The sequence below is a fragment of the Echinococcus granulosus genome, assembly GCF_000524195.1.
Source record: "Echinococcus granulosus chromosome Unknown EG_S00075, whole genome shotgun sequence".
Taxonomy (NCBI): Eukaryota; Metazoa; Platyhelminthes; class Cestoda; order Cyclophyllidea; family Taeniidae; genus Echinococcus; species Echinococcus granulosus.
In genome coordinates, this window is record NW_020170455.1 from 95,305 (window position 1) to 119,308 (window position 24,004).

General features: G+C 40.3%; 2 protein-coding genes across 2 annotated transcripts; both read left to right on the forward strand. All coding sequences in view use genetic code 11, as the record gives it.

Moving 5' to 3' along the window:
* Positions 1–1,980: 1,980 nt before the first annotated feature.
* On the forward strand, positions 1,981–4,205 carry EGR_07344 (hypothetical protein; the record flags this gene model as incomplete). Its single annotated transcript, XM_024496593.1, has 4 exons — positions 1,981–2,064; positions 2,114–2,200; positions 3,795–3,911; positions 4,026–4,205. 4 exons carry the CDS (start codon positions 1,981–1,983, stop codon positions 4,203–4,205), a joined length of 468 nt encoding a protein of 155 aa, XP_024348972.1.
* A 9,147-nt stretch (positions 4,206–13,352) lies between these two features.
* On the forward strand, positions 13,353–15,192 carry EGR_07345 (hypothetical protein; the record flags this gene model as incomplete). The annotated part of the gene is made up of 2 exons (XM_024496594.1): positions 13,353–13,454; positions 15,049–15,192. 2 exons carry the CDS (start codon positions 13,353–13,355, stop codon positions 15,190–15,192), a joined length of 246 nt encoding a protein of 81 aa, XP_024348973.1.
* Between the last annotated feature and the right edge of the window lie 8,812 nt (positions 15,193–24,004).

A 24,004-nucleotide genomic window follows, 5' to 3' on the forward strand; every position in this document is an offset into this window, starting at 1 on the left:
TTTCCACAACATAAAGTGGCTGCTTAATGGTCTACTCGTGTTGCGTACTCGCCTAGTGGTATTCCTCTCGGTGTTAGGAACTGACAGTCTAATGCAAATAATAACAGAGGGAATCAGTTTCCACCAACCGTATACAACATAGATGTTGTCATGGAGATGAGAATTACAAGCTAATCTGAGATACCTGCAGATGAGCCGGAAATGAATCGCAAGAGGATGGAGAAATCGAATGGGCGAGGATGAAGAGTAGGACATGACGATGTTTTCATCTGTCTAGTTCAAAACTTGAAGCTTAGTGGAGATGGAGGATACCAACGAGTTGACCGGTTGCTGTGGCCAATTGTAGCGTCGCCTTCTGGCTTGTCAAACAATCAAATAAACTCAAAATGTAAACTAGAGCATTGCCAGGACTATAGTATTATTTTTACGGGGAATCTAGCACTGGTAATTAACGCAATTGTATGGAAAGTAGACGATGGACATAGTGAGTAGGCCAAGTTGTTTCCATTTGCCTACCTCTTAAAGGTTGCAGCTGCTACAGATTCTTGGATCTCTTGGCATTTTAGGAGCTTCTATAAGATCTCCTGGAGATGAAATTAACTAATCTGAAAGAGTTTATTTCTTCTCCATTCCAATTCATTGTCTTAAACGCAATTGTTTTTTCTTTTGAAAGATGAGAACATAAAAAAGTCCTTCATCCGCATCCTAATCCCGGAAGTGTCAAAGCAGAATGATTTTTTTATTGTTTTGAGGAATTGTCCCCAAGATATGCACAAAATATAGTACATTTGAAGCCACCATACTTATGAAAGCTCATTCTAGCAGTTTGTTGATTCTCTGACTATATCACTTCAAGTCATGGGAATGAGCACATCTGTGCTGTCATCGAGACAAACATACCACTGACAATGACCGTTTAGAAAATGATACAAGTAATTCTTCTTGTGTCATAAAGAGGATATACAAAGACTGCAAATTCAGACTATTTACCTCGCAATACTTTCAAGTGGAAATGGGCAAATAGCAGCTGCGAGAAAAGACTACAAATGTGCCTCTCCCCTCAATCGGTTTTATATCATCATCTCTTCTCCACCGCTTGTGAGTTGAATAGGAGCAGTGGACGAAGATTACGCCACCTTTCCTTCTTCCGATTTCAAAAGGAAAGTGTTCCAAAATTAGGGCATTTATTGACATGAGAGACGCTGACAGTAAGGGAGAGAATTTGCTGCTTCTGTGACTGTTGGTAGAAACTAAAAGGAGGAAAAAGCTCCTCATCTGATATAGTCTTTTGTTTGGGTTTATTCTTTACCGCGTCAATTAGTAAGTTAACATGGTTATACATATTGTCACAATGAGAACTTCCACCTCTTAATTTCAAACCAGCATTTTCAGTAGAGAATGGACTCATCATAAAAAGGATGACTTTTTGTTCATGGTATTTTATTAGGAAGAAATAGCTGACCCCTTAACCGTAGGCAAGACTTGCTGCCGATTCGCCGATCTGAGGATTCACTGAAGCTATATTTTGGCACTTCAATACAAAGTGGCTGACCCTTAATTTGCAGAAGGGCTGGATTGCAACAGACATGACTGGAAGACTAACGATGGAGAGTGAAGAGTTCACTTATTCAGCAAACGTCAAATCCTTCATCTTTAAACTCCATAAATGCCATAGTTATACCTTGTGTAACAAATGAACACTTATACTACTTATAACACTTAAGCATAGATATCGGAAAGTTTTCTGTCTTAGTTAAACGAGACAGGCTCATTTCCAGTTCTTTTTTTTTTCAACTTAAACATCCACAAACCTCCAATACACTGTAAGCCATCACTTCAGCAGCATTTACGAAGGCTAGGAGAACGGGTGATTGTAAGAGTTTGTTTTCCATGCAGCCAGGATGGCATTACGTTTGATCTCTCAAGAGGTATTCCAAATTAGAGGCTTAAAGCCTTTTCCTGCGCACAGAGGGTAAACTAATGAAGCTCCAAACCTTAATAATTAAACGATGGCATAAATTAGATAATCGCATTAAAAGGTATGCTCATTTACTAGGGGGTAAGGTAAGCAAAACTTATCTGAGTCAAATAATGTCTGATAAATTTGTTCTAGAAATATTTTTTTAAGTTAAAGCAGAAGTCATTGTGTGTGGAACTATGGACTAGCTTCTTGCTAACTTCAAAGGGGAAAGAGGGTGAGGTGCTCTACCAAAGGAGGCGATGCGTCAGTCGCAAACCAGTGAGTGTTCCTTCTACTTGTCAATTCCAGTGGCCTAACAGATCAGGTTAAGGAGGCCAACATTATATCTTATAGGCACATAATGGCGGGATTATAAGCCACTAGGACATTTTTGCATCTCTGCAGATCTGTTTATTCGGTTGTCCGTCTCTTCCTTGTCGGTAATCCACTTCTGATTGGTTCCTAACGCACCTGCTCGAAACAAAAACATTCCCTTTTGGATGGCAGCAAACTAGTGCTATGAAAGGTGCCCTTTTGAAAAAGCAAAATAACAGTGGAAGAAAAAATGTGGGTAAAAAGAACCAAAAAATTCAAGGCCTGGTTTTTGTTCCACGTCTTTTACTTTGTCACCTTGAGATGTGCATGATAAAAGGGCGCTAACTTCAAAAGATTCTTAGCATTTGTTTTTGTTGGCAGGCTAATCCTTTCTCGGAGAGATGCAAGCTTGCATAAAATTTTACGTTTTTTCTACACTTTACTTAAAGTAAACAAGAATGACAGACCTACCCACTCCCGTTTTTATCCCTCTCCTTCCTTTCATTCCTCAACTGCCTTTCTGATGCTGAGTGTGATTTTCTAGTACCAAAAGAAAGCATGACGAGTAACATCTCGTAAAGTACTATCTGGGAATGTAAACGGGATGAAAGAAGACAGGATTCCCTCTCTTTCATCCCACGAGAAATTTCCACAAGGCGAGATAGATCTTGTGGTGTCTCGTTCTCTCGACTGGCTCTTGTACATCTCCAATTTGCGGTAAATTGAGCAGACATACCCCTGAGTAACCAAAAATCTCCGAATAACCCTGCCTAGTGTCCGCCACCTACGAAACATGCGCGGTCTTTTAGGGACCGATGCCTGCCATAGAAGTGTAGAATACCATGAGAGGGTAATTTGGGGTAAAACTAGTGACAAGCTCTTCTATTCGGGGTTTAAGGATAAAATCCATTTTCATCCCAAGTCAGTCAATTTTTCAAACCTATTTTCATTTGGTAATGGAGGACACTTGGGATTCTCCTTCTTATAAGCTTCCCTCACGACCTCCCCAGTTGACGTAGGCGAAACAAACTGTCCCGCCGTTCCACCATCTCTCCATGATTGAAAATGTACTTGCCTTAACGAAGGAAATAAACTCAAAAATATCTTTTTATTTTATAAACGAATAAAGTCTAAAGCGTCTCAAATCTTTTTCGAAATCGAAAGCAATTATAAAGCTGGGACAAAAATGTATTGCTGGCATACAGAAGGGCTGAGGGGCATCTGGCCTGCCGTCCAGCGGAAGTATAAAGGCGGGGCTTTAGGTGTTCGCGTAGTCAAAACGAAGAATTAAACAAGCATTCCAAATGTTACTACTTTGCTAGGCTAAAGATGGAGATCGAGGTTCCACTTCGTTAGAGCCGTCATCTCTGAAGACAGTATGATGCACTGCTGGCGGCATACAGAAAAGCTTGGTGACTACAGCCGTGAATTCCAAGTGGTTGCCCACAACTTAAGCAGTTCATGGTACTTTTCTTCTTCATAAAGTTGTACTTTGGTTACCCTTCTGTCTTAACCGCAGGCAGAAACAAATTTAGACCTTCAAAGGGCTGATCGATGCCGTGCAATAAACGCCTTTCAACTGCCAATTTTTGTGTCATCAGCTGAAGAAAACCGGATTAAGGGTGATCTGCTCGAGGTAAGCTCCTCAGTCGTTTGCTTAAAGGCTTGAACTCGTTCTATCTCGTGTAAGCTTACTTACTTGCAACTTACTGGTGGCAGATTTATCCATAATTTATTTATTTTTATGCAGATATTAGGAAGAGGTCAACTTTTATTATGGATGGCAGCCGGGCACAGTGAGAGATTTAAACAATCACCAGAAATGGACAACGATGGTCATTCGGTTAAAATTAAGACCCCCTATTTTTGCAATTTGCGAACTATGATCAAAATCTTCCAACCTTCAAGTGCTTCACCTAGGCATATATGATGAGAGGGCGCCGCTTGTCCACGCCATCAGCATGGCATTCCAAATCGCCACTGGTGACACGAGTATGGGAGAGGCTTGACAACAGGGGCTTGAACGACTGAATGACTGCGGAAGTGGACAGATTACTTGGATACCAAGGTGGTCATTAAATTATGATTACCAAGATAACAACCCAAACCACCATCGTTTTTCAAGTTTAAAACCAACTTAAAACATTTAAAACTTTTGAATATTTACCACGTACAGGCAAAATTGGCCTCTGCAGTCTGTGGTATCATCCCTACCCTCCTTCAGTATGTTATAGGCAATAAGGGAAGTCGCCACTTCTAATCCACCCAACTCAGAAGTAGAAAGAGGAATCAACGTTTCAAGAAGTTGCGTGCTAAATCACCTCATTAACTTCACCTTCACGTAAGTTGTATAAAATTTGAAATAAATCTTCTTCCACTAAAGGTGGTACTTGATTTCCATGAGGCAACAGATTTTTCGGTTCTACTCTGATGGTTTTTACATTTTAATTCCGGGATTCGTAATATTGTCCGGCAAATTTATGGCATTCAGTCGGTGGTATAAACCCCAAACAATTTGTTCTTTTATGAGGTGACGTAAAATGTGACATTGGCAATACTTTTCCAAGAGAGGAATGAAAGGTTTAAATTGGGCTTAAGGCAGAACTTATCATGAGATGAAGGTGAATCAGAACGAAGCCACAATTCCTCAGCGGAGATGCACAAAAATAGGTTGGCCCATTATTAGCCGAGTTTGCTTATGTAGAAGTCTGTCGCTGTTTTGGTGCCTTCGTCTGCAAACTCACCCAACTTGTGCGCCAAATCTTGAGGGAAACAAACTCCAGCCGTACCTTTTGAGATAATCTGTTCTGCCTTTTCTATGGGCTTCAATTTCACTTGAGAGATACATGTTTTGTGATGAACGAAACCGTTTGGACCCAGTCCTCGGATGGAATGCGAAAGGAGACACCATTTGTGTGTCGCTGACCCCTTTGAGTGCCCGAATCAGCACTGCCCATAATAACTGCCATCTAGTTAGTTATTCCCATGCCGCTCCAACAATGTCTAAATCATAAAGCAAACACTTACACCATGGACTTTAAGCCAAAGGTTATCGAGTATTCAAGGTTTCCTGCCTTGTTAATCCCCTACCGTTTCTTTTGGGTCAACTCCATTGGGATAAAGATAGACGAGAAGACCAAGAAGGCAGATTGGCCTAATTCATTTAAGTGTGTGTCTACGAAGGTGAAGGTGAGTCAAAGATCAAGGGTTCAGTGATTCGGCTCTTTTAATCACTCGTTTGTTGAGTAATAAATTCGTTGTGAAGACGTCTGTGAACTCGAATATGCCTTCAGAGATGATCTTTGAGAGGGCACGCTGACGCATGACAGATTGCAGCCACTTCGTGGTCGAGCAAACGTTAAAATTTCCTTAAAAGAAAATCAAACGCTGATTTCCTTTAAAGCTTTCACAACCTGCAAAACCTCCATACAACACAAAGGCAAGGTATCTCCTTCTTTTTAATTTTTTTTCGATCCCAGGGTTTGCTTCCGGCGGTAGAAGAGGGGAACGATGGAAATATTGCACCATATTTTTAGTTGAATTTCATAAGAAAAATTTGGTGACTGTAATTCCTGGTCGTTTCTCCCATTAAAATTGGATTATTTTATAAAACTTCCACATTTTTAATAAAAAGATGCCAAAATTTTGAATTTACCAAAAGCTTGTTGAATTCCCCTATTCGTGTGTCAACTTGGATTAAGCAATGAGCATTCCCCAAAAGTCCCATCTTTAGTTTTGTATAAGGTAAAAATTGGTTTATTTTTTACCGTTTTGTGTTAATAATTAATCAAAAAGAAATTTTGAGCGGCTCAGCGATGGCAAAGGGTTACTCACCGTATTCCTCATTTGAAAATTCATTTTATTTCCCCTAGCTTAAAAAATGCCTAAATAGAACGTTACCGAGTGGTCATAATTTAGTTTTCTTTTTATTAATAATAACTCCGAAATCCAAAGTCCATGTTAAGGGGTAGAAGCCATTCCTTAATTTTATTTACCCGAAATAGGCGGTCGTAGGAAGAGTGGGGGAATGAAGAGAACTGACAGTAAAATGACAAATAAGGTATCTGACTTTGCGACTTTAAATAGCCTTTCTATTTGTAGATGCAGCGACTCGACCCAGGCATGTGGAGCGATTGTGGGGAGGGAACTGTAGCAGGACCACCCATGCCCGTTGGCTGGGTACGGGCTCAGGGCAGCCAATCAGGACGTCAGAGACGAGCAGTCATACATGGCTAAACGATCAAAACCGGTCCCACATGAGTCGGTGGGAGCTGATTGGCAGTGCTGCCCACCTTAGACGAACCCAGACACAAATGTGGTTATGCACATCTGTTAACGGCTTGAGGAGTTTTTAAGACTGTTTTGCCTGATAAATACGGCATTGAATTGGTTGCGAGCCTTAACTGTATGTATTATAGATGGGCTTTCAGGAGCTGCAACACTTGCTAAATCAAAGAGTGTAATACACAGCTTCAGAAATACCAAAAGAGCATATCATCCTTGGTGTCTAGATCACACCCTTCCCAGAATTTCCATATTAATGACTTACTTTAAACAGTTGGATGCCGTTAGAAAAGTTGGATTTAATCACTGCCGTTTTGATACTAACAATAGGCACTACTGGAAAAAAAGTAAAAGAATCAGACTTCTTTCTTACTCAGTCTAATGGATTAAAAAGGCTGTTTGCATCAGATCAACTCCGGAGTTCTATTTGCTCCTGACGCAAATATTTTGTCCAGTATGATCTTTTACGTGTTTCAACACACTTTAATTGACTTCAATGGGACAAAAATTAGCTGCAGTATCCCATTTCTCCTCAAATCAAATATTTACAGATTTGAGTTTTAGCTAGTTTCCAACCGTTAAGCCATTTAGTTATTAAGAAAGCAGGTGTTTGTGAAAGGTGACTAACTTGGCCAGATAAGTAGGTAATTCAAAGCAAATGTCATTGTTCGCTCTTAAAAGATGGTTCCAAGTGAAACAATGAGTGATTTCTCCTATTAGCACGTTTCGTTTGATAACCACGATGTTGTTATTTCCTGTACCCAATATGGACTGACATGTGCGTCAGCCTAATCCGCATGGCATAGAATGTCGCTTGAACCTGCAAGCAAGCGGAGTTTAACTTGGAATCAAGGCTGCAGTAGCCTTGCCTTTGAGAACTTGCACGGCGCTTGGAGAAGATGTGGAATGCAGCAGCAGCAGAAAGTACCATCCACTTTGAGAGGACGAAGTTCTGGAAGACCTTGTATACTTCTTGACAAGAAGAAGGGAATTACGTGCTACTGTTGACACGAAAAACTGGGATGAATACGACGAAAAACAGGTTTTTCTAATGCTCACCGTGAGAGATGGTGACAATTTGTTTGTCCCTACACCGACCAAGGAGGGCGTGGAAGCGGAGCAAATGGGTTCAATATGCATTAACTGCCAGAGAGTGAATTGTCAGCCATCTGTAAATTAGACCGGAGAATATAATGGATATAAAGTACACCACATGTGCCTATTTTTTTCCTGATTTGTTTAGTAGTTTTTATTTTATTGCAGAAACACATTATTTTTGTTTTGATACTAGGGAAAAGTAGTCGTTGAGATTGGGAAATAGCGTAAATTTTTTGTTTCAACAAGCCAAAGAATTTTGTAAGAAATATTTGATGCCTCTGGATCTGCCGTTAAATTTTTTAATTATTTTGGAAAAGGCTCAAAAGTAGACCTTAAAGGTTTCAAGAGGACTAAACCTTCCCACCCATCAATTTGTTGATGGAACTATGAAACTGCTATAAAATCCTTCAAAGGCAGTTTCTTCCGAGCATTTGGCAAAGTCTCCAACCAACTGCTTTAAGCAAGATGCATTGAATTTTCGACAAAAGTAATTATCAAACATATCTTTGGATTTCACTTAAGTATTTGCACCAATTGTCCAACCAATTAGTTAGCGAAATTTTAACGATTACTGGGAGATTGCCCTAATTTGGAGAAGAAATCTGCAAAGATTGAACTTTTAGACAAACAGACAGGCCAAGCCCTGCCAGAATGGGACGAAAAGGAGACAAATGCTGACAACAAAAGATTTTTTCGTTTCACGTTAAATAGAATTAGCACTGCTATTTGCTTAATGTTTCAGGGGGATTGCCTCGTAATTTTTATTGCCAGTGCGAAATAGCGCCAAAGGCACAGCCTGCTTGTGGCATAAAACGCGGCCTCTCCTTTTCCCCCACGTCTCAAGGGCACGGAAACATTGCCTTGATTAAAATATTTGTCTAATTTATGACTTTAAATTAAAAAGTGCATAGTTAGGCTGCTTTTGTCTATTTAACAGCTCCCTTTAGAATCAAGAAAGAAAACTTGTCTCTTCTTAGTTGCCCGAAATTCACATAAATCAAATAAATCATAAGAGTATTATCAAATTTTGGAACTTTTTCCCAATTTCCTCCTGTTCATTGTTTTAAGATTTCACCAAATTGATCTTTAAGCTATTTTTTCAAAAAAATGGTTAGAAAAAGGAAAAAAGGAGAAAACTTGTTTCCTTTGTTACAAGAGAAATCTCGGTGATCCCTATGACTGTTTTAACTACCCAATTTACCTGCAATGACAACCCTGTTAGTGGTAGGATCTGTCTTACATTCGTCTTTGTTCCGTGGTCGCATGTCTGACTGGCTCCAGTGAGTCTCCGCCTTCCAATGATCCAGAGGTTTATCATATCCTCTACTGGGATCGCAGAAGGAGGTCAGTTACCAGTGCTGAGAAACCTCATTGCTTACCGATAAAGCGATGCTTTTATAAAAGCTAATATGAGCATCTTTCATTTGTTTGATCGTTATTAAATCAGGTTGCCCATGGACTGAGCTGGTGCAACCATTTCTATAAACTGAGTGTCCCAAAACTTTCAAAACAAAGCAAAGAGTAGAGCGAATCCCCATTTTTCATAATTATGAGTGGGATGAATTTTGGTTAAAGATACCATTGTTCCTTCTAGCTTTTAAAAGATATTTTAAGTAATTTATAAGAAAGAAGTAGCATATGTTATGCATTTTTGTTCCATTTAATGGGGAATTTCTAACCGAAATATGCTCGATGCTCATAATGCTCGTGAGATTTTCGGTAAGGCCAACTGTAATGACTTGACAATGCTTCTGCAGACGTAAAATACGACATTATTAGTGAATTACAGAGCGTAAATGTGCTTCATCCAACTCAGACACTCAATCTGTGTCCTCCGTTTTGTTGCAGATATTTCAAACCCACATAAAATGACTAGCATACCTGAGGGGAATTAAATATGTTTGCTTTTCTTGCTGGAATACACTCAATTTCACGAAAAAAAATTTGTAGATTATTTGGGAAAGGTGCTATTCATTGTGGCAGTTCGTACCATCCAGATTAGGGTGATGGTGAATCACTGAGAAGTGGATGCGTGACTTTCTCCACAAACCAAATGCCACAAAGAATGGCGTGCCGCTATTGCCTAAATTTGTCCAAGAATGACGTACAGAAAAAGTTGCGGTATTCCATTTTGTTATTCTTTCTTGGGAATCCCCTATTTTGGAGGCAATGGAGTTAAGTCTAATCGAAGTACTGTAATTACTAAGCGTATTCCCGAAAAAGCCTTTATCATTGCTTTTCGTTCTGGAGTTAGTAGGTTATTTTCTTTCCGTTAAAGGAGATCCTGTAAAAGCTAAACAGAATATGTACAGCACTTGCAAAATGTTCAAAAGTTACGCAAATAGAATTTCGCAAACATAGAAGAAGATTGAATGCGGACGGCCTGAACAAACTCATTGAGCCCTATTTTTGGCATCCTAAAATCTTATATCTTCGAAGGCATCTGTCATCATCTCAGTGCCGTGGTGCACTGTTTCTGCCATTTCGGATGGCATTCTACCAGCTCTTCTTGACTTGCAATGCAGTAACAAACAATTTCGAAGTGAGAACAAGGTAGCAATTCCAAATGGATGGGATATGCAAACCCTGAAAACCCATTTCTTGACATCTGACATCCGAAATGTCCTTATTGAACGGTGAAAATCCCATAGAACTAAAGGAAGTCAAAACCCTACCTCATCAGAGATCGAAACGTTGGACCACCGCTCCTGTTTTAAAATAGAGCGCCTCCTTAAAACTTCAGAATTTTTCTACTATATCACCGCCTATTTGGGACCCAGTAGAGACAACCATTTGCAAAAAATTATTAGGCGAAACCTTGAATTTCGCTAACTTTATCTGATAATTTGCTGGACAGGAAGAGAATTCAATTACACAGGAAATGAGATTCGGGCGGGATGTGTTAACTACTTCTTTTATTAGCCAAAATGTACATTTAGAAGGAGATGAGAAATAGTGGATTTGAGCATGTAAAATCTCCATTTAGCCTGTCTCAATAACCACTTCCATAAATCAACAAAAATAATGAATTAAGTTTGAAATTTATAAAATACATCAAACCTTACTTTGTTCTAAAAAAATAAACACATCCCAAGTAGAAACTCGTTTTCATTAAGGAAGTAGATATTAACTTGGACTTGCGATAAGCCACTTCAGAATACCCCCATGGCTTATTAATGGCATAAACATGGGAAAGTTGGATAAAAGGGCAGCAACTTGATCCTCATTTTTCTTTGCGGGGCCGATTGAGGCACTCCGCTCAGTAATCTTCCTGTCTGGTACTTTAAACTGCAAAGAGGTTGAAAAGTGAGATGATAAATTGCCTCATCATTGGCCACCATGGAGGACTTCACTTTGACAAGTTGCAAATGTCAGTTTAAAAGAATCAGCAGTTTTCTGTTGTGAGCGCCCATGCCGACTGACCATGCCACAGTCTATGTAACAATAAATATCCAACCTATGTAATCCCGAGCGTATCCCTCTTGAACTGCAACGCCTCGAAACATCGAGACAAACCAAAATCGAAAGATGGTCTATGAATGGCAGAGACACTTGTTGTCAAAAATGAGGGGGCAAGAGGGAAGGAAACTGCATGGATGGAATAGCCTGCATTGTCATATATACTATAATCTTTTAATTGTTTATTTGGCTGTCGGTTTTGGCAACTGATAACTTAAAAGCACCGCCATTGTAAGCCCATCGGGCGGTCTGGCCCCCGAGCTGTAGCTCCTTCACCGTTGGGTATATTGACAACACACTCTTCCCAAGTATTGTGTCTTCTTTCCTCTTCAAGCGAGTCTCGGAGCGTCACACATGCGTTTGAGCTGGAATCCATTCAATAGAATTTGTATAATCCAAGGCTAATCACCAATGAATTTGCGAATTTGCTACGAAAAGGTCTCGTTTTATATCTAATTCAAGATGACTATCTCTCATCACCTTGAATGTTGATGCAAAAGCTAATACTATGTAATTATTTTAATCAAGGAATGGGGGAAAATAAACTTTCATTTGTGAATTCAACCACTAAGCCTACGCCAAATCCATGTCTGTGGAAAGTGGAATGCCTTTGCAACTTTTAAATAACCTAAATGCATCAGATTGTGGGCGGCTCTTCGTTAAATTTTATCTTTTTTTCCTAAATTATAAGTACAAATTAACGGTATAATTCGCCGTAATCAATGGGAGATTCAAAAGCCTTACTTGTTATTTTACTGACAATTTAAACCTATGTTTTAAATCCTTCCCTATTTATATAATTCTATGAAATTATGCTTTTCTTATGCTCGAGAATAAATCTGTGTTGACCGCGCGATCGAGAAGTTGGAAAATGTTCTCTAGTGTCATAAAGGCATCAAGAGGAACGATGCAACGGACATCATATAGGGTCCAAATTCTTCCTTGAAGTCTTTCTGGGTTCTGCTCAGCTAGCAGAGAGGTGGAGGCGGTATCACCCGTCCCCAGTATGAATGAAGGAGGGAATAAGAATGTGGCACTAAGTTAAGGGGACGTGTTAGAACATTTCACCGGCTGGCTGGTATGGGTGAAATACCCCCAACGATGCTGCCAAATCAATGACAAAAGAGGACGTGTAAATGGAGTAATCCCCAAAACAATCTGGGAAATTCCTTTTGGAACGCTTTTTGGAGATTGGAACTGAATAATGGAAAAAAGGTAAAACTGTCCTTTATAGATGGTTGTGGGATAGCAGAAATAGTATAGAGTCACCCAGGCAAATGCCCACTCGGTTCCATCAGGATCTATTCGTTGAGTACTGCCTTGAAGGGTGTCAAAAATGAGTGATCTCTGTAATGCAATTTCCGTAGCCCATCGATGTTACAGCCTCCCGTGTGATTTTAGTGCAGCCATTCTGTATGGCAGTGAAGCTCTGCGTCTGGAAGTGCTAAGGTCGGTATCTACATTATTCAGGATTGATACATCACAGCTGCCCATTCGATGTTAAAATATCTTTTAGTCTTTCAGTTTTTTCTTCAGAAATGCATATAGTTGTTATAACTAGCACAAACTGCGTCGCTTTTGGTTCCATAAGTGCTGCTTTCTACAAGCAAGACTGATCTCATTACTAAATTCCTTTCTGTTGTCATTTGAGGTTACAAAAGCAATTTAACAGTGAATATTGTTGATTTAATCATCATTACATTCTGTCACTCCCCCCCCCCCCCCAACAAGAAGAATTTGCTGCATATTCCACTTTCATTGCACCGTTTCCCAGCATATTCACAATACCTCCATCTAGACCGTTTTGTATTTGACTGAATAATGCCAAGTGAAGGCGACGATCATCATCGGGATATCCGTTGTCAAAAGCGTACGTGGTATAATCTCCCTTTCTTCCTACCTTCCTTACTATAGTGCAAATCTTTGCGAAGGTAGGTTTTGCGGGAAAGTTCTTTGTATTGTAAGAAGAAGAAGAAGACTTTCTTCCGACTGATCCGGTGGCCATAATTTTTTTTCCCAAGAAGAGGTCTTGCTTGTACACATTCGAGTTGCATCGCAGCCGTGGCTGCTCGCCTGCAGTCTACCACGCACACAAGGTAAGCAGCGTGAGGCGTGCATAAAGCCCTGTGTGGGCTAGCAGCGTCGAGAATTCACAATGACACGTTTGTCAACTTAACGTGACAACACAGGAGCCCCTTCCCTCTTCACAAGTCAATCAGTACGCAACCAGCCCAAAATGTACTCGTGTTTCCATGAGGTGAGACGAAAAGCAAATCGGAATCCGTTTTTTTCAAAAGCTTTTTCATTTATTCAGGAAATAATTAAACGTTTTAAACAGGTCAGCCTCCAATAACATCTGTTTTTCCTGCTTCAATAAACAGGGGACTTCTTTGAAGGGTTAACCATCAACATAATTAAGCTGTTAACACCATTTTTGAGTGGCGCATTCTTCTACCGCCCAATGCACCATTCTCGACCGCTTCACAAGTTACACAGGAAGCTTCTGCTCATTTGAAACCGAAATGTAATTTGTAAAACCGACAAATCTAAACCGCATTTGACCCAAGAGGTGCTTTACAGCAAGAGAATTCAAAGCAGCAGGGAAACAGGACTCAACTGGTAGAGATGCCGGCACCGATAGATTGGCGCGTTTGAACAGCCCCTTGGAGGTACAAGAAGTCGGTACAGGGAGCCGTACCAAGATCAATGGTAACACTTTCGGTCAACTGACAATTTTACAAGTACTTGTTTACTGTAAAAAATTAAAATATCCCTCTATTATAGTTCTTAAGTTGAAACATTTTGAAACAGGTGGTTTTTTCGAAATGCTATATCTCTGAAGCTCATCTGGATCAGTACAGCATACTTTGACACAGAAGCCCTTCAGCAAAATCCGATTTCAAACAAAAGATATCAGGAAAAAAAGAAATTACATACTTTTTTATCTTCTCAAATGCATGTTTTAAGTGGGGAGGGAACAAGGAAGAGGAAAGGAAGGGAGGGAGGGAGAGACCAACTCTTATGACCCGTAACTGTGACGCTGGAAAGGGGTGATTTCTGTGGGTAGGAGGATGGGGGATGTGGAGTTTATAATGGAGGAGAGGCAGCGTCAAGGTTAATTAATGGTCACCGAACTGCCCATCCTGCCACGTCCAGCTCTGATTTCCCTCGTAGGACTTCTCTAGCCTTCGAAGCTCTGCCATTCGTGGAGGTACCGCGTCCATGAGCAGTTCTGAAGATGATGGGCGATTTTTGAAGCTCTCGGGTGGTTCGATTAGACTCTCGAAAGACGCAGAAACGATGGCTTGAGGGTCTTCTGGCTCCTTTGCCACCAAAAGATGATTGGAAGCATCTACAGATGTAACTGGACTCTCATCATATCCTACCCATAGCTGCTGCTGTGACCGCTCCACATGAAGTTGATTCTGCCGCCGAGGGCTCCTTGGAGAGATGTAGACAGCCCCGGAGGATGGATAAAGGGGTTGAAAGGAAGAGAGATGACTGCTAGCTTGACCGGAGAAACGATCACTTTCCGTAGAGACGCTGGAGTTTACCGCCGGTGAGCACACTCTCGGAGCCACCGAGAAGCTTTCCGTTGGGGCGCGATTATGCGGGACTGAGAAGGGGAGAAGGTGATTGGCTGAGCGGTTCATGGTGGTGGTGCTGCTCTGGTGGCTGTACACAAGTCCGCTGTTTTGCGAGCTGGACACCTGCGTAAGTGACATTCAACATATTATGTTATTCAACTCAACTCTTCCTTAACTCTGGCACTGAAACCATTGTCTGCTACATAGATAATGATTCATTTGTACTCTTTATTGACAAAATTCTTTAAACAAAATGTTGCCTGAACGACGACAATCTATAAGGCTCTTTTTTGAGCTAACTCAAATTTACTTGGCCTATTTGTTCGCTTGATTCGAACATTTTAGACTGCTGCGTTCTGGAGTAAGCCTACCCATAATTCTTTTGTAACTCCAACGAATAATACTAAGGCAAATTTGGACAAAGTTTATTTGAGATATGTGTATTTGTTTCATCATACTGTTTTGCATTATTTTCAAGCAAAAATATAGGTGCCAATTTACATTCCAGCCCAATGGCTTTCATTTCTCGCCTTTATAGCCCTCTAAGTTATACAAGAACCAGTACTAGAATGCATTCAGCACCCTTATACCACAGCAGCTTCTAAACCAGTCACACTAGTCGACCACGTGTAGCACTGAGCTTTCATAATGTGAAAATCACTGCTGTGACGATACTACAGCACTCACAGGAAGCTGCACATATCCATGTGATCCCGAATCCCTTCCAAGAGGTGGAAATGCAATCCCCGGCACCTCCTCATTGAAATAATTGCTTCCGGGTGGCACCGGCTGCAGTCCAGCCGGCCAACAAGCCTCCGTCGCAAACATGCCATGTGGCAGGTAAGTGGAAGCAATTGCACCACCAGCACCACTGTCGCTGCTCTGTTGGTAGCCGTAGCTGTTTGCACTGCTTCCCTGTTGTGTCAGAGAGGGTGCAGATTGGTGTTGCTGCTGCTGCTGCTGTATCTGTTGTCGTTGCTGTACTTTATCAGCTTCTGAAAAGGTTGTCTCTGTATTGGCCTGGTCGGAAAGGGCTTTTCGACGGGCGTACGCGGCTCTCTGACGACGGGTTCGAAAACCGAAGGCGATGAGAAGGAGGATGAGGAGGATGAGAACTGCCAGACCGACCAGGACACCCAGCACCAGGGGGAACATGGAGATGTTGTTAGGCAGAAGTTTAACTGGCGCTGGAAGATCTGGGTAAGTGAAGCGAGTATTAGGATCGTGTTTACCAATGTGAAATAAGTAGGCGACATTATTTACCGGTGGGAACCGCCGTCTTCGGAAGTAGGGTTTCCTCCATAAATGCGGAGTAAGCGGCTCTGTCAAACTCGTTGTGGGATGGATTTAGGAAAGCGCCTGGATCTCTTTGTTCTTGCTGGTAGGGCAAAAGCACTGGGCCACGAACTGGGTGGACTGAGTTTTGCTCCCGGCGATTCTTTTTTTGATAGGCTATTTGAAAGGAATACAAAAAATGCAGATTCATTGTTTTGGGAACTTAGCAGACTAAATCACCAATATCGTGGAGTTGAGCTTTTATGAAGCCAATACAATTGGAGCAAATCCTATCAAAATATTTTACAGATGTTGGGTAAGGTTATCTTTGTCATCCTATCGCCAAATTGTAACACATAAATAAACTTCAAGAAACATTAAAGTCTTTAGCGATCCAAAATTACCGGGTTCCCTCATTGTCCAGAATGGACCTATGATCAGTGCAAATGATTGTCAAACTCCTGAGGACCTTTAAATTTTTTAAAGTAAAAGTGGGCTTCCTCACGCATTCTCTTGTCTACTTTCGGGATCAAAAACTACTAGCATTTATTTGTTCAGCTCTTCCGGTGTGTTGCGGCTCAGTTGTCAACTTTAAAGCGTTTGTCGAGAAGATTGCCATCCGCCATGATCACTGTATTTTTATTTCTCAACACCATCTATTAAGTTTGCACATTTTTAAACACAAATAAGATAACTGCAGAGGGCTTTTCATGGTGCTTTATTCATTGAAACAGAACATTTTGTCCCCAGAATCAGCCGCCTTGACCCTAGCCATCTCTAGTTTTATTCCAGTTCTATTTTGGATCTATCCATTGCAAATGCAATCCCCTGATGCCAAAGGAATTTGTTGGTCACAATTCAAAGAAATACCGACATGGCAATGCGAAGAAGACAATAGATTTGGGTCAGTAATCCTTTCTGTCTCAGAATGAAATAACAGGGTCCACCCACGGTAACAGAACTTCCTTCCAGCTAATTCACAAGTCTTGACTGTTCCTGATAGAGGATTTTACCTTGCACTCTTCTCATTTGTGTTATTTTAAGCAAATCTCAACCACAATTGCTTGGGCTTTAGCAGGGAATTCTCAGTAGCCAATTTCTTTTGAAGTTCACCACACAAAGGCCAAACACATCCTCCGCAAATGAACTGGTGCGCGTCTTATAGGTGTGGGATCGGCAGCGAGTAGACGGCGCGGGGGATAACTAATGGTACATTTGTCCACCTAGCATTGTAATACATCCGAGTCCTTGAAGCGCATCAGCATTTCCTAATGTGTGACATGAAGCGCTTGTAACTTTAGTTCACAAGACTTTGTTGACGTGGGTGTAAGCCAAATTCCTCATCATCCCAGCCGAAGACTGACACACTAAACTTGAATCAGTGACGAGATTAATTTGGTTCCAGAGTAGACAGATTTAAACCACGTCCATTACCTTCAACCAACATGTCATGGTACGCGGATCAAAATGTCAGGATTACAACAAAGTGCCGTATCGGTAGACCGGTTCATATTTATCCCTTATAAAACACGCAAAAACGCATTCTAGACGGCTCTTCGAGATACACAAGTCATTGTAGCGACCTATATCAAACAGTAGAACTTGACCAATAATCACTTTGGAAGATCACGCAAAGTGATTTTTATCAAACAAAAGTCCTAAGTACAAATTAGCAAAGACATTTGTAAAATTCATCCACGCAAGACTGCTTTCAAAATCTACCTTAGAAGTCCAATTTGCCGCACAATTGTTTTTGGGGATAAATAATTCAGTCCACCGATTAGCCCACGTTGATGATTCATTATTCATCCGTTCCTCGACTATTTCTGGGTGATTAACTTACATTTAATACCAGTGATTTTGTGCCATAAATCATGCGTTATCCTAATTTGTGTAAGCCCATTCTGAATCGCAAATATTAAAACCTTTCAAGCAAACCATTCGTGAACATACTACTTAGATTAAATAAGTAGAATGCTCCAAAACTAGTAACTGGACTAGTGACTGTGTATTTTAAAAAAGACTACTTCACTTCGTCTTCATTTATAGAACGTGAAAATTTTGACCATGTTTTTACTGACTAATTGGAACACTAACCACCTGTCAACGCAGTTAAATGCAATGATAGATAAATGAAACCGATTGCTGGAAGTACCTTGAACCATTGCTCTGATAGGATTTTTGTGTTAATAAAAGTTTTCTTACGTTGTCGTGGCTTTGACGGGCGCGATAGATGCTTTCCCATTACCTTCCATGCGCTTTCCAGCACGCTGGGAGGCACTAAAGGGAAGGGAAACAAGCAGTTGTTTTAAGCTGTTGTCCCATCTTCGTGCGAAATGCTTGAGTCAGTAATAAAAAGAACGCCCGATGCACTGATATGAAAACATTTGCAAATAACTCACTTCCTTCCAATAACACGTCGCAATATTTGTCAAGTAGATCCACTCTGACCGTAAAGTATCTCCCTTCACGCACACTCAGGGAACGACCACTTGATTGTTAATGATAGTGAATGGATATCAAATCGCTCCCATTTTAAATGTATATAAAGTAAAAATTCCATTAACGTCTTCCAGTAATTTTGAAAAATTGAAATTTTTGGGGATCAATTCTAAGTGCTGCAAACTACTACCATCAAAAAGGATGTATTAAAAAGTGGATAAGCATTTATACATTTAAGTGGGTCCTAAATCGCAAATGGTATGGACTGGAGAAAATCTACTAAAGGGGTAATTCATTTGGAATTGAAAGTGAAAAAAATCAAATCATTCCACCTCTTCACTCTGCAAATGGCTTATTTTTCACAACTACATATACGAGTTCTTTGTACGTATACAAAAACAGCAGAAAGGGATGGTTTGCATCAGGCTAGGCTTCGAAGTACACTCGTCCCAATTTGTTTTCACTAGACCAAGGAAGTGTTAGATTAATTAAAACTTGACATAGTTGGAATTCGTAATACAAAGTGGAAAATATTTGACTGGTTTGCTAGGGAGATCATCAACCTGTTATCATCAGCCGTTTACAAACACTCCACACGTATTTACCAATTGGAACAGACAGTCAGATCGCTTTTTACTGTAACCACCTTGGTAATGAGAGGAGAAGCTCTTTTGGAGTTTAGGGGTAAATGATGCGGAGACTACGGCTGCAAGGTGACATCGCGACATGGTCCAGGGGTGTACGCTTCATTGGGTCAAGTTGGTAAATCATAATCACCGTCACTTCGTCGTCGTTGGCTGTCTCGCAAACACATCCCTCTGACTTGTAAAGGAGGTCCTGACCTCAAAATGACTGCCACAGACTAACGTGCCGACCATGTGTGCGCGTGCGTGTGGCAGTTGCACAGAAAGTGTGTCTAGTAAAAATTAACTAGTCATCCATGCGTTAGGACTGCTGCGTGATAGGGAACATAAACTTTGACAGGCAATTTTCACCAACTGCATTGAAACATTCGTTACCAGAGCCTTTCTCGGCGAAAAATCAACTACTACAGCAGCCAAGGTGTTTTCCAATTTCCTACAATGTGACACTACTTACCTTTTAATTTTTCTCATCTTTCCAGTCTTTTTTATGTCCCTTCCAACAATTGGCCCTTCTGTGAGTGGTGTGGGGGATCAGGTGAAAAATCGGAGCATGGATAGAAAACGCGTTAAGGAACATGGTTCTTGTAGAACCTCATGGTCGTTTTTTTTCAATCCTTCCTCCACCGTTTTGCAAAGTCAGAAGCAAAAATATTATTTTTCGTTTTGAAACGTCAGGCCTAGCACAGCCATGCTGAGGGACGTTATCCCTTTGGACCAATCAACACAATAATTTTATCAGAAGCTTTGACCAGCTTTAGTCACTCCGGTGTGTAAATCGGAAAAGATAACAGGAAATTTCATAAGCGTTGGTGATTTCAAAAGCAAATCTACAAATTGTCCTTTTGAAAAATTTGAACAATTTTCACACAGATTCTTAAACCAAAGCCGTTCAAGCACCTAGTCTAACAACCAACGAACATAAAACGAAATCTTCAGTGAAATGTTCAGTGGCATAGGGAAACGGAAAATTGGGTGAAGTAATGAGAGGAGCTCCTTAAAATGATGACAAATTGGCAGTAAGCTATTCATTTGCACTTGTAAAGGTGTTTAAATCTCCACTGTTAGAACTAATCTTCACGATGTTTCTTAAAAAGTAGCGAATTTGGAAACTTTACGCCTGCATTTTGCCCATTCAAATTAGTGTCTGATGACTTGAAACAACAAATATTATAAGTTGTTAAGTTACACCATCAGAAACCTACAATGCGATTAGACAAAAATTATAAGCTTAGTCATCATCAGAATGAGAGAAAAAAGAACTTATTAGTTTACAATGAATAAAATGGTGATGACGGTCACAGTGTCAGCCCACCATCCCTCCGGGGACTGGGAAGCCGAGTGCTTAGCTAATGGCGTTTGTGATCAGGTTTCGAAATATCGCGCATCCAATCGGCTCTGGGCTGACTTGGACGACATTAGACACGCTGTTAGCTACAATACAACCCTGACAAATTTATTTATCTATCAGTTCATTTCGGTGCATTGAGTGCATTTGCCATGAGAATTTTCTATTTCACGCACTCGTTTCACAAAAACCGAGGAACCTATTTGGTAGAAAATGTCTGTCTAGTACAGTGCAATGGCTATAGGGCAAATAGGTCAGTGTTTTACATCAAAAACATGGAAGACACCAATGCATTTAAGACTAATCTCATCTTATAGGTCTATTTCACAAACTTTTTACCCTTCATTTAAAAAGGAAAGCAATGTAGGAAATTTTCCATTAAAGTATTTTGACCCAAAATGCCGAAAAAACGTACCTTTCTTATTTCAGAGGAATTTTATCATCGTGTAGAAGAGTTACCCAAATTAGATTTTTCACCCTGTGGGATTCGTGAGCCTTTCAAGGAGGTTCACTTTAGCGACTTCTTGTAACTCGTGGGGCTTTGTCAAACTTCTTTAATTGTTTATGTGCATGCTTTATAAAGCATCGGTTTGTAGATGTAGAACCCTTAACGTGCCTTTTATCTCCCACTTGGTAGACTTCAAAACCCTCATGGCATAACATTTCGGCCGAATCCGATGGGTGCGATTCGTATTCGTCTGTTTTACAAAGTTTACCTTAGTTCCAAGCTTGCAAAAGGCCAACTTCTTTGCAAACCTGTTACATGGTATTTGGAGAAGGTTCAGAATAAGGTCCTGTTTGGCATGACCCTTCTCTCTCAATCAATAAGTAGTATAAGATGTTTTTTGATTTAAATAAGGCCAGATTAACGTGATAGGAATAGCTTTTACTAATGGTGTGATGCGCTTTGTTTATTCAAAGAAGCTTTCTATGTTTGTTTGTCTTTTGTAAAAGAAAATCTTACGAACTTCTTTGGTCATCTTATATTGAATAAATTTTAAATCGTGAGCTAAATATCAAGATCATGTCATTTTGGCAACCGAAAAAAACGAGTCCCTATTTTACGTATCCAAGACCCCGTCCGTTCTTTTGAAAACTATGCGTCTGGAAAACAAAAATTGCTGGAAGCAAGTGGGAGTTTTTTCCAGAGCTGCATAATAGAGGAAATGCGTTATCTTCTAAGTGTACAAAAAACTGTCTCATAGAAAGCCACTTTAAACTGATCCGTGTTAAAGGTAGATTTTCTGAGTGGCTCACCAACTCGGAATTGAATTTGAATGGTGCGGTGTTTAAGGCGACCAGATTGGGTTGGGCAGATCTGGATAACACACCAACCACTAAGCCGTTCGGTTAACAAGAGAGGAAGTTAATCGTTTGCACATCATAGACGGGGTTTTAGTAAAAAAACATAAAACCTACTTTATCCCCAGTAATGCAATTGCAAAATTTACTAGAAGACTTACCTCTTACCCTAGGAAGGTCCTTTATGACGAAATATTGTGGTCCTCAGTTCTAATTGGTAAAAAACTGTTTTCCTCGCAGTTGTTTTTATTAGCTCTTTGAATGGGCAGCGATTTCACCAAAAAGTACCATATATTACTTTCACTTCAAAGAGAATTAGCATGGTAAGATAATTACCCATGCCAATTGCTTCTAGGTGTGGAAGAGCTAAGAAATCTCTTTTAAGATGAAGCATATTTCAGGGTTAGCCAGAACATCTTTGTGTGAACTGGATTTACAGTTATCCCTCTCCAGGGTTAATCTATCACATCAGTGAGTACGACTATCCAACCAGGATGGTAAATAAGTTTTCAGATAAGTTACGAGATGGTACTTCAGGAATTTGTTTTCAATTTTTGAATATCCTTCCCAGAACAAAGTATATGTCCAGTCATCATGAGTATGTTTAACAATGAAACGGGTCAGTTCCCCAAATGTCAATGAGGCCTCTCTGTTTTGAACAATGCCCCACTGATGACGACTAAGAAAACCGGGATTGTTTACAACCCACCATCAGTTCACGCCTTTGGCTTGGCATTTAAAGAAGGCGGTTTATTCAAAGTACGGTTTTTAAGGCTGCCATCAGAGAGATTTTCCAAATCACAAAATGGCTAGAGGTTTCCACTCATTTGTCAGTTAAAGTAAAAGAAGGCAATGTGAGGAGAGAATCCATCCAAAAATGTTATTGTTTCCCACTAATCAGTAGTATTTTCCCATATTTTTGACTAAATATAGGCCCTACGAAACAAATATCTAGAAAGACAGTGGGTTTACGAAGATTTGCGTTCAACGTACTTACTTAATAACGACAGTAGGTTATAATCAAGATCAGTTTATTATATTCGTCGGCTAGATTATCCCTAAAGAACAAAAGGTTAAATGTATATTGCGCATGAAAGGATATATAAATGAAGCATAAATATAACCGATGGTTGATCCGACTTCCTGAATGCCAGTTTTTAATTCTCCACAAATAGAGAAGTCCTAAGGAGTGAGCAACGAAGGGAGATGGGAAAAACGGAAAACTAATTACAGAGGTCTCTCTCGTATTCATCAGTCAGACTGGTGCAGTGGGGGCAGCAGAGATGCAATAAAATGTTGGAAATCCTAGGAGGCGGTAAGAGAAGCGACAAATGGAGGGTCAAGTAGCTGCCTGGTTGACAAACGGCTATGCATATTTCCTGAGTAGCTACTTATATTTCTTCACATTTGGAATCCTACTATTTTTACAAATTAAACAAAATTGCGAAGTCTTTGAGATATGCCAACTGTCTAGGAGGCAGGAAATTTACCCATCAATTTTTTTTGCCTTTCTTTGGACCCCTTTTTTATTAGACATGATAGAATGGGGAACGTAAAATATTCGCAGATTTGATATTGCCGCAGTTGTCAGGTAGCTAGTTAACTTTGGTGACTGCCTCCATCAAGACATCGCGTACCTACTGCCTGCACAGATCTCGGAGAATCGAGATCAGCAAAGACGGTGGGTGTAAGTGGTAGGAACCACTACCAGCAGGGCTGACCGCTTGAACGCTTCCAACTCTTTTCTGTTATAAAACCGGGGTAACTGGCTTAATTACAAAGGACCAATTTCCGGGATGATATTGAACGCAGATGCCTCAAAAAACGATGGAATCACGGCAGACATAATTTAGATACAGGCGGTCTGTTACAACAAGGTGCATATTTTAGACCTTCACGTAAATAAACTCTGTGGGAGTAGGAACGACAAGAGAAAATGTATACTGAAGGTTAGTAATATAGGTTTCATTGCTAAGATATGGAACTCGCCAACTTTTTCCCCCCTTAGCCTTCTCTATAAAAATTTTATTTTAGATGAATTCCAAGGATAGGTCAAGGGTCCAAAAGAAAGGGCTTCTAAGGCTTGATTTTAAACCTTTGATCTGAAGATTTGTAAGAAAAATGAGATTTTACAGTATCAAAGTTCCATTACTAAATCGATTAAGGTAGTACCACGAGGTAATTGTTAAACGCAACCAGAAAAAACTAAGACCCTAGCACAAAAGATGTCGAGTAACACCTGTAATGATTTTCTGGAGGACTAATGGTAACTTCCTAATGCAAGAGTTCTTTG